At 34.5% G+C, this 12,336-nt stretch overlaps 1 protein-coding gene across 7 annotated transcripts in view; it reads right to left on the minus strand.

Annotated features, from left to right (window-relative positions):
• The window catches only part of SPOCK3 (SPARC (osteonectin), cwcv and kazal like domains proteoglycan 3), a 480,219-nt gene that overhangs the window by 226,687 nt on the left and 241,196 nt on the right, over positions 1 to 12,336 (minus strand). For all 7 annotated transcript variants that reach the window (XM_030816303.1, XM_030816304.1, XM_030816301.1 and 4 more), the window contains one exon: positions 3,843 to 3,957. In XM_030816303.1, coding sequence (XP_030672163.1) covers positions 3,843 to 3,957 — 115 coding nt within the window. The remainder of the gene's footprint in view (positions 1 to 3,842; positions 3,958 to 12,336) is intronic.

The raw sequence follows: 12,336 nt of genomic DNA on the forward strand, positions 1-12,336 counted from the left end.
TGGATCACAGTCAAAGCTTGGGAAACCCATCATGTATTTCATATTAAAGCATCAAAATAATGGGTTATGTTACCATATTGGAAAAACATGCTGCAGGTAAAGTTCTTTCTCATTATTCATACTACTATTTTCTTTTAACTGGTAATGATAATGGTAACAGAAAGTTAGCACAATAACAAAGATATCACCTGGTTTGAGACCAGTTCTTCACAGAAAAAGCCATTTGGAGACAATATCCAAATATATGACTTAGAACATCACATGTTTGGATGGTTTACACCATCCTCTACACTGGCAGTGGTGGTCAAAACTAGAGTAAAACTATGATTCACCTAATCATGTTATTTTTCTGATTTCAGAGGACAATTATTGTTATTTAAAACACTGAGGAAGGAGAAATTTACTAATTATTTCAATTATTTACAAATCCAAGTGAAGGACCTACTAGTTTCTTAAAACCAATTGTTACATCCCTCATTTCACATTTAAATATCCTTCTTTAACAAGATAATGTGCCTTTCAGGGATATGGATGGAGCTGGTAGCCATCATCCCAGCAAACTAACACAAGAACAGAAAACCAAACACCACATATTCTCACTTATAAGTGAGAGCTGAACAATGAGAACACATTGACACAGGGAGGGGAACAACACATACTGTGGCCTGTCCGTGGGGGTTGGGGGAGGGAGAGCATCAAGATAAACAGATAATGCATGCGGGGCTTAATACCTAGGCGATAGGCTGATAGGTGCAGTAAACCACCATGGGACACCTTTACCTGTATAACAAACATGCACATTCTGCACATGTATCCCGGAACTTAAAATAAAATATTTAAAAATCCTCCTTTTCCTTTTATTTGATAAATCATGCATTCATTTATTCTGCCATTGAAACATACTTGTTGACTGATGCCTATACCCTTCTTAATTCATTTTCAACAAATATACGCAAAGCACTAAGAAAATAATGTTTAAACCTAGATTATCTAGACTGACCATTTCAATTGATCAAACTATTTGTCAAAATTTTCTTCCTAAATATTTTACAAATGGCAGCTGTTTTTCTAAACTCCCCAAAGAAAACACGTACTGAGCAGTAATTCAAGATCTGGGTACACAGTAGTAAATAAGACACCTTCATTGAGCTCAGTCGAAGGAGATCAATGCTAGACAAACTATTACAAATGTTGTTAGCACTATAAGATGCGAAGGTTAAAACTCTAAAGCAATGGAGAAATGAGTGTGATATATTGGGAAGAGGAGACGGGAAAGCGTGTTTGAAAAATTTATTCCCCTTGCAGGAAGAAACAGCAGGTTTCCTTTCTCTTTTATGAGGTCAAGGGAAGAAAGAATAAGTTGTTCCTTTAAATGGAAAAAAGGTAGCAATTTGTATTCTAAACTATGCAAATGGACAAAAATTGATTAATTAAGCCGTCTTTCCCAGCTTTCTCTACCACATCCCCAAAATTCACACAATCCTCAAATCTAAGATCTAGATTATTTATATTAACCATTTTTATTGATCAAAGTGCTTGGCAAAGCTCTTCTTCCCTAAGTGTTGTATAAATATTCACTATGTACTGACATCCTCAAGGCAAATAAAGCATAACAAATGTTAATCTTAAAATCAATTTGTTGGAAACCAGTGATTTATTTATTGAATAGAGCATGGATTGAATGGAAATTTATAAATGGTCTCTATCAGAAATAGAGCAGGACTAAATACTATTTACATAAAACATTTTGAAATTCACCCACTAAAAGCATATTAGTCTCCCCTCTGAACCCTCTCCACCATTACACCAAAGGCAAAGCTTCAGTAGTGCCCTATTAAGGATCTTTCAATTTTATTTATTAAGGGACATTTGGCTATCGGTTTCTGATAGTCTTTATCATGTTAAGAAATAATTTTGCCTGTAGTTAAGTCGTTTAATAAGTCAGAGAAGTAACGAGACAGCATAGTGGTAAAAAGCTTAGGCTCTGGGGTCTATCAGTACAGATTAGAATTGAAGCTCTGAAAATTTCTAGCTTTGTAGTCTTGAGTCAGTTACTTTAACCTCTCTTAGCTTCAGTGTCCAGCAAGTGTCAAAACGAGTGTGTCTCTGCCACAGACATGATATTAACTGCGACGTCTTTGGTTGCTCTTTGACTTGGGTTCACAGGGCCAGGGGTGAAGTGGCAGGTGAATCTTTTCAAAGCTGTTAAATGTCTGCACATGGAAATCTTTCCCAGGGTGTCTAGAACTTGTGATAAAACAGTTTTTGCTTTCATGGGAGATAAACTGACTTTGTCTCTGTAACTTGGGTAAGAGATCATATATGAATCCCTTTTGACACCCTTCTCTTTTGTATTTCACCCCCAATATACACACATTCACATACTAGTGTTTTTAAATTTGTATGATTAATAGAAAAGCCAAGAAATTTAGAATCCTAAGGAAATAAATAGAAACATGAGTTTCTGGCCCAAAGCTTTGTTATCCCTCTGTAAAATTAGCATCAAAGTCAGGATTGATGGGGGATATGTTACTGATAACTGCTTCACCCGTTTGTGCTTTCCCCTAGTAGGCTAACTTAATAGAATTGTGATTTCCAAGAAGTCTTTTGTTCTTTATATCACCAAACTATTGTTTTCTTTCTCCTATTCCCTCTCTCTATTCCACAAGTACATTATTGATACACCATGATTCTATCCCAAGTGAACACATTTTCAAACCCGCATACCTTTGTTACATCAACCTCCCTTGGTTCTAGAAATCTGCCACTATAGACTTAACATTGTGAAATAAAGACTTCTATTCCTTTTGGCGTGTACAACAGGGTGTTATGTGTATGTCCTCTTACGTTATAAGAAACACCAATGTAACTTAAATATTTGCTGTTTCCTAGAAATGCTATTTATATTCTTATTTTCCAATATTCTTATTCTCTTACTGTTGGTGTGTTTGAGTAATAGAATTTATATGCAAGTACACTAAAGCCAAAAATCCAGTTTTTCTCTGAGCATACACAAATAGCAAAATTTTCTTTGTTCATTTGATTTAAAAGCAATACATAAGTCCATTATCAGAGAAAGAGTATTCTCAAAATATAACTTTAAAAATGATAAAGGAAACGAATACACCACTTGTTTCAGTCGGTTAAACAATGAATTCGCGTTTGATTGCGGCGTGTTCAAATTTTTAAGACTCAGCATCAAACTACACAGGCTATTTCTAAATTACTGGTCCTTCCCGAAACAGAGCCCGTCTAACAGAAGCAGTGCTGGTTGTTATAAGACACTTGAAATCCTCCCTTCTTTTTTAGAAATTGTGAATCAGCACCCAGGGAATAGATACAAGGACTCCACTTGTATCCACTGGTATGAGTGACCCCTAAAGAAGGCGTCCTGAGGGGTTCAAGTCCCAAGTCCCTATTTCGTGACTTTTAATCTCTTTTTATGAACATCAATCATTTTCTCTCCTTTAACTTTCTAACTCTCTCCTGAGGGAAATAAAGATGTTTGGATAGCCACAAACAAAAATATGTGGAGGGAACAAAACTAATTGTTCCTTAAACTTGAAAAAGCACAAACATCTAGATATAACATTTTAAATATCATCTTTATAAGACCTTCTTTATTTAATAATATATGCCTCAAATTCTATAATCTGTAGCAATTGTGACTGATACCAATGTTTAACCCAAGTGAATCATAATTGTATTAACTAAGCTTCTGTAACTGTTTCAATAAAACTCTGCATAAAAGATTAGCAGGCACTGCCAAATATTTATACTCTGCAGTTATTCCTGGTAAGGAGTGCTGTTCTATCAGTGGGATTAAATTTAACAATGTTTACCTGTGTGTAAGCCTCCGGTGACTAATGCAGACTGCAGTCTGAGAATCTTGAGCAATGCATACTTTATGGCGACTACATTTCATCTTTAAGCATGGATCCTTAGCTGGATCTAAAGCTAAAAAAAATTGCAAAGAAAATATTAAAATAAGCTTCTGTAAAATGGAGGTATCAAATCCCATCAAACACAATTTGATCAGGTAATTTACATAATGCTTAATTGTAAACTTTCTTCACATTCTTTCTCTATTAAGAGAAACTTCTGCATCTAGCCACATAACTCAGAGTTAACAGCTAGCTGTAGTTTAGTCTCATCCACTCTATTCATAAGCTAAGATGCACATATGCCTATGATCAGACAATGTGTTATCAAAATAGAAACTTTAAGACTCAAACTCTCTGTAGCTGCTACTGCCTTCTCAGCAGCAAAGGTGGTGAAATAAAGTTAGAGTATGTTACTTAAGTACTTTATGACAGTGGAAAACTACAATCTATACCCTTGCTTTCCCGAGATAAATGCTGGTGGGTAAATAAAAGGGACGAAATGAACAAACAAAAATGTCAGTGGACATTAATGAATATCTTTGGCTATCCAAAAATAGTCTAGAGCTGTATTTGCAGACTGGATGAATATATCATAGTAATAACTGAGATTCTACATTTTCATTTTTACATCATTTGTGCATAATATTTGGACTACCATTTCTTCAAACAAACCTCTGTCTTGATGGCTGTCAACAAAAAGGCTACGTGAAATGTTGACGGTTTCATTTTATAACATCTTTATTTATATGTAATTCACATACTACACAATTCGGATGGTTAAGTTTACAACCAATATTTTTCAGTATATTTGAAATTATAAAACTATCACCACAATCAATATTAGAATAATTTCATCACCAAAAATACCCAAACATATCCTCTTGTTATGATCCCCTATTCCCTCTCCCCTCCAGCTAGTATTAGGCAAATACTCATCTAATTTCCATCTCTAGAGATTTTCCTATTCTGGACATTTTATATAAATTGAATGTCAAAATTTGTGGTGCTTTGTGCCTAGCTTCTTTCACTTGGAACAATGTTTCTGAAATTCAATCATGTTGTACCATGAATCACTACCTAATTCCTTTATATTGTTGAGTATTATGCCATTTTACAGATATATCACATTTTATTTATTCACTAGTAGATATGAATTTTGGTTGTTTCCACTTTTTGGCTATTGTAAATAATATTGCTATTGGTGATCATTCATGGTTAATCCCAGTGACACTTTGTTGTAATTTATTGTTGGGGGCAGACCAGAGGAGGAGTTGGTACAAATAAACAAAAGGCACTGAGTGTCCAGATTTGGTACATGCCAAAATTGAGAGAAAGAAACAATGAAATACGGTGCACAAAGAGAAATAAAACCAGAAAAATGTGCATTTGGAATATGCAGAAGTATTTGGAAGGGCTCCAGGCTGACCAGTGGACATAAAATGTGGATTTGAGACACTCTTTGAGTGTAACTCAAGGTGATTCTTCAGCATATTTAGTCAATAGCCTAAATAAAGTGAATATATTTTTATAGTCAATGCATTTTATTTTATTTTATTTTTGAGAGAGAGTCTCTCTCTGACGGCCTGGCTAGAGTTCAGTGGCGTGATCTGGGCTCACTGTGAAGCTGCTTCACAGGCTTAAGTGATTCTCCTGCCTCGGCCTCCCAAGTTGCTGGGGCTACAGGCGCCTGCCACCACGCCCAGATAATTTTTGTATTTTTAGTAGAGACGGAGTTTCACCAAGTTAGCCAGGCTGCTCTCGAACTCCTGACCCCTAATGATCCTCCCACCTTAGCCTCCCAAAGTGCTGGGATTACAACTGTGAGCCACTGCCCTTGGCCTGATAATCAATATAAAATACAGATATAAGCCATAATCTATATGCACATATATCTTACTGATTTCAATATATAAAGTATACTTCTGCCAAATTCTTGTTAGAGATTTTACATAACCATGAGATTTAAAATAAAGAATGTTAACACATATCGTTGGTGAAATTTTAACTAACAGACATTTTATATTATTCCATGCTAAAGTGGTCAAGACATTAAATGCATCTATTTGGAACACAAATGTTTCAATTTTCTCCATACTAAGATAATTTTTTAAATAAGTAATGATTAGATTAATTACAGCTTTCCCTGTTTGGTCAGTAGCTTTAATAATGAAAATAAACCATATTAATTTTTCATTGTCTATAACATGTTAAATATACTTTGTTCACTATGCAAATGTAAATTGCTACAACATTCTTTTCAGACTATCACAGTTTGAATCATCATTAGGTAAAAAATGCTGTCTTCGAAATATTGCAATACAAAAGTGTATGACTTCTTGTTGGACAACACAAAAGAAAAAACCACACGATAACTTAGAAGACATTAAAAGTGTTTTGAGCTAGTTCTAATGTTTAGTCTATGTTGATTTCTAATTACTAAAATCACTTTTTAAAATCATTAAACAATTCTGCCTAACAATTAAATAATGTACTGCCTCTGTACTATAGGTACATATATGTCATATACTCCTTTTGAGTATATTTAATCTTGGACTTATGTTCTGAAAAAGGAGTGTTTTCATTTTGAAATAAAACACTATAGTACATATAAAATTTTCATTAATCTAGTTAACGATTCGAATGCAGACTGGTATGATTACACCTATTTTTTTCTTTACCTTATAAAATCTACATTCGATAATTTCCAAAAGTTCTGTGACACAGTTTTGTCATATATGTTCAAGAAAATGGAACTCAAAAATTGGTATACAGTGAAAATAGAACAAATTTAACACATGAAAAATAATGTAATGAGTTTTACATAGGATTCCATGTAAATGACCAAATAAGAGAGGAGCAGTATTTGTCAGGAGACGGAAAATATATGAGAAAGTGAACATAAAGAATCAGATACATAGCATGTACAATAACAAAAAGACCACTTTCTGTGCATGAGATTTTAACCATCTGTATTTTTTAGTAGAACTCACATTGTTGGCAGCTTAAAAAATACAAAACATTACACACTGTAAATACAGATGCCTAAGATTTTATTCTTGAAACCACAACAATAACACAACAAATTTCTCTTGGCTGAAATCCATGGATTAGAATCAATCCTGTGCCTTAAAGAGACCTGGCATTCATCATCTCCCTCTGTTGTGTTCCTCTTTCCATCTTGTTTTCTATTTAACGTCTCCTCTTCTGTTCTGCATGATTGTATTTAGTTTTCTCTCCAGCAACCAGTCAAACTACCTCTAGAAAGATTTCAGCAATTGCATTTGACTTCACTTGGCTATATTCTTTTCTTCATCCTAATCTCTAATAAACTTTCTGGTCAGTGTAAACTAACCTGGGTACCTGACAAGTAAGATTTTTTTGGTTGTGTTCCAGAAAACACCATCTGTATTTTAAACAACTGCCATATAATGTATGAGCGTCATTACATTTGCAATGTAGGATCTCCCTCAATCTTTTGCCAGAATACTTGATTTTTAGTCCAGAATTTTTCCCAGTTACTTCCAGATGAAGCCCTGGGCTTCATTCACATTTGTTTTTGATCTCACCTACCCTTGCTGCCTCAGGCATACCCACCATTATGGGCTGGATGAGGCCTGATTCTTCCTAGTTTATGCTAGGATAGATATCGTACAAGAATTGTATCTTGTCTCCAACAGACTCAACATTTTATTGGCAGAGATGTATAAATAGTTATTAATAATTAGAATACATTGTTAAGTGGAACTTAAATATATATAATATGCATACAGAGAGACAGAGAGATCACATGATAGTGAATGGGAGAAAACTAGAATGAGTGACACCTTAGGTAAGTTTTAAAAGAATATAGGATAGGACCCACCAAGTGCACAAAATGAAACTCCAGTATAAGTAGATGGAATAAATAGCAAAAATGTAGAAAAAGGATGTCCTACTCATGGAATGGCAGATAGTTCAGGACCAATGAAATATAAAATGCTCGTATTGCCTGTGAGTATTGTGGAAAACACTGAACAGGGAGATGGAAGCTTCTTAGCCTTCCAGAGTTTTATCATTTTGGTAATTTCATGGCCTGGCATGATTTTAGGTAGAAGAGTGGCGCGATTATGTATTGCAGAAAGACAACACACAAGAATTTGGAGATGGTTTGAAGTGTGTGTGGTTAAGACAGGGATATTAACCAGCTGTAGGAGAGAGAAAGAATAAGAACCCGATCTAAGATAAATGGGTGTGAAGATGGAGAAGAGGGGATGCATTTCAAAGACATAAAGGACACTGATTCAATAGGGTCTAATTATTAATATAATAGAAGAGGGAAATTGGTTGAAATAAAAGAAATGATGTTTGGTGGCACCACTAGACAATAAATAAGATATTTGGTGGCAAGAAAAAAAATATAGCAAGTTTAGTTGTGAGAAGTTAAGGTGATGACCTTATCTTTCATATTAGTGAAATGCCTGTGGTGACATCCAGATACTAATACTCAGCTGTCACCTAGATATTTGGATCTTGTATTCCAAGGAGAAGTTAGGGGAAAGATGTCCCTCCAGTAGTCATCTTAAAGAATGTACGTTAGAAACATAATCAGTCTTGTAATCTAGTTAGATTTTTAGGATGCCCAGCTTGATGACATATTTAAAGTAAAAAGATGGAAAACCTATTTTTATGGCCAACTCTCTTATCTTCTTCCCACAGCACATTTTTGGGCTGGAACAGAGAACTCCATCTCCCAGGTTTTATGCATACTGAGAACAGAATAATGGACAATGATTTTTTTCTTTTTCTTTTTCTTTTTTTTTTGAGACAGAGTCTCACTCTGTCGCCCAGGCTGGAGTGCAGTGGCGCGATCTCTGACTCAAGTTCTGACTCCCGGGTTCACGCCATTCTCCTCCCTCAGCCTCCCGAGTAGCTGGGACTACAGACAACCGCCACCATGCCTGGTTAATTTTTTTTTGTATTTTTTAGTAGAGATGGGGTTTCACCATGTTAGCCACGATGGTCTCGATTCCCTGACCTCGTGATCCGCCTGCCTCAGCCTCCCAAAGGGCTGGGATTACAGGCGTGAGCCACCGCACACGGCCTGGACAATGATTTTCTTGGAGTCATCAACTTCTTGCCCATCACCTTAATATTTTGAGAACAGGGATGCAGAAACCACTAAAAAAAAAAACAGTACTCAACATCCCTTTATATACTTTGTGCAAACCCTCTACTCTGGACGAGAAATGATTGGAAAGTTCTTAAACCTTAGAATTTCAATGTCCTTTAAAATACTGACTTACGATCACAAAACCCAAAAATCTCTGATAGTTGAAAGGTCTTTGATTTTGTTGTTGTTGTTGCCGGGGACTTGCAAATACTTGTGAAAATCTCATTTGATAAAGAAAATGATACTGTGAATTAATGTAAACTAATTTATTATTTTAACTCAATTTACCATTTAGCTTCAAAAGGACTACTATTTTTAACTGCAGGGTGGTGTGCTGCAGAATTATAAATTTTTTTACAGGGTATACATGTAGTTGTATGCATTATATGATACACAAATCACATTGAATTTTTACAGTATGAAAATTTCAAAATTCTATACACATCTGTTCTAAGCATTTGGATGGGATATTATATAAGCATTCCATTATTGCAATTTATTCAGTATCTGCTATGTGCCAGTACAGTTCTTTTTTGTTTATGTGAAAAATATCCTTAAAACCATTTTCTGAAATATGTTAGCATCTCAGTTTTAGATGTCAGAAAATTACAGCTCAAATACAATGTTTATCCTAGGATGTATAACTAGCAATTAGTAGAACCAGGTTTCAAACCCAAGCCCTTGGAATTACAAAACCTGAAGAATTTGCCACTGAAGAATCCTGTTTCCTGAGCTTTCAGTGAGATTCAGAGTAGCTGAAACAATGTCCTGTGATCAGCTGACCTTTAGATTCTCTATAACAGAATAAAAAGTTAAAACTTTTGCTGAAATAATATTCAAATATAATATCTAGTAAGACAAGCAGAAAAGACTGTAAGATTGACTATTACCAGAGTATTTGTCTAGTTTTGATTCTGAGAGTTCATTCTTATGCTTACATATGTTGCTTTCTCTCCAATAAATCAGTTCCATATACAATTGCTTGGAACCTAATACTGTATTCTGATAATTCGTCTACCCAGAAAATCATTCAACAATGCCTAAACGCCATCTATTTAATCTGATCTTTACATTTCACATTAAAGCACTATCATTTTAATACAAAATACAGACTTTTTGGGGAAATCCTTTAACTATTTGATCTGTTCATTAATTTTTCACTATTTTTAAAATATTCATCATATGTTCTATTTTAATTCCACCTCTTTTCCCAGGCATATTTCTAGCCAGGGGTACTGTTTCCTCATACCTGTTGCTACTACAGCACTGCTTCTCTCATATACTCTTTATCCCTCGCAACTCAAAACTCTCATGTGCCACTTTGCTCTTTCATCACAGCATGGCCACATCCAAGGATTCTTTGGGTAAATGTTGTTGTCATTTTTTTCTATAGAGATTCCTTTCCATGGAGATGTACTTAAAGGAAGTTTTTGTTGTTGTTATCACTAGAATTCATAAGACTGTTCTCTATCACCAGAGCTTTCTTCCAAGGAGTGCATATATCCCTGCATTCACCTTGAATCACTATTCTTCAGTTCTCAGAAATGTGTGAATTTAATGGAGCTCGAGGAAACATTAATACCTTGGCTTCTGGCTCTACTCTTGTGTGACTAATACGATGTATATACAGTCATCCTTTTGTATCTGTAGAGTATCGGTTCCAGGACCCTGGAGGTTACCAAAATCCACAGATGCTCAAGACCCTTATATAAAATGGTGTAGTAGTTCCAAATAATCTACACACATCCTCTTGTACAGTTTAATCCCTAGATTATTCTTAATACCTAATACAATGTAAATGCTATAAGATAGTTGGTATACTATATTTATTTTATTAGTATTTTTATTGTTATATTGCTATTTTAATTTTTTTTTAATATTTTTGGTCCGTGGCTGCTTGAATCCACAGATGCGGAGCCTGCCTATTCTGAGGGCCAGTTGTAATCTGATTTAAGCAACAAGTCAGTCCTTACTGCAATCTCCATAAAACCTTAAATATCTGTCTGCAAAGAAGTTAGTCACATTGTTCATAAAACATGGTCATTGCCCTATGGAAATCTAAAATGCCCTTTATTATAGCTGTAGAAAATCCTTTTCTTCTTCTGTGGCAAGAAAAGTATGGACTAGGCTTTATAACTTTAAAATGAAAAAGTTTAAATTTGTGACAAGCCTGCCTGTGTTCAATAGAACTTCTAAGAGCTTACTGATGATGCTTTTGTCAACAGCTTTTCCTCCTTTCATGAGTGAAGGTGACAGGGCAGTGCTTAATTACGAATATTACCATTGGCCACAGTCTAATGATGCTAAGGTATTAGACCACCTAAATATCAGTCTATTTCAAAATTTTATTTTGTTTCAAGAGGATTTATGAAAGAAATAAATTTTTCACGTATTTCTAAGTGTTGAAAGGAAAAAGAATAAAAGGTAATTCAGTGCTAATAAAATATGCACAAGGTTCATGCACATCGGAAAGGCTAAGAAGACACTTAACGAAAATAAGTTTTAAAACTATAAATATATTTATTTCTTGAGCTTGAGCAGTAGTAGCAGTCCATTAGTATTATAATAGCAAGATTGTTTTACATCTAAAAATAACTTTTTATATACAGAGTTGAAGGTTTAAAAATCAGCATTTTTTAAATGCCTGATTTTGCAGATGTACAAGATCATAAAGAATTTCAAGAAGATTAATATTCTATTGTAATGTTTTATATGTGATTCTTGTACCATGTTGATCCTACTATAATATAAATATATACTTAATTCTTATTTTCAAATATAGAATGATTAAGTCATATTAGGGCATTATAATTCTTAGCAACATTATAAACTGTATTACTAGAGGTAATATTAGCATGAAGCTATAAAAATTGTAGCATAAAAGGCTATGGTAGAGGATTTCAATACATAAGTCTTACATATTTAGGGACCACATAATGATGTTACGCAGGCTTTTTAAGAAATTCTTTCTTCAAAAATGAATTCTCATTTTAGATAGTCACATTTTTCTCTTTAACCAAGTAAACTTGTGCTTATATGCTAACTACTGTTTTAAAATGTCTTTTGTCAAATGTAGTACATGTACACCATGTAAGACTATACAGCCATAAGAAAGAATGAAATCATGTCCTTTGCTGCAACATGGATACAGCTGGAGGCCATCATTGTAAGTGAAGTAACATAGAAACAGAAAATCAAATACCACATGTTCTTACTTACAAGTGGGCGCTAAACAAAGAGTACACATGGACCTAAACATGGAAACAATAGACAGTGGGGACTCTAAAAGCAAGAAGAGAGGGA

This window comes from Nomascus leucogenys, chromosome 7b, assembly GCF_006542625.1.
Source record: "Nomascus leucogenys isolate Asia chromosome 7b, Asia_NLE_v1, whole genome shotgun sequence".
In the NCBI taxonomy this organism is placed as follows: domain Eukaryota; kingdom Metazoa; phylum Chordata; class Mammalia; order Primates; family Hylobatidae; genus Nomascus; species Nomascus leucogenys.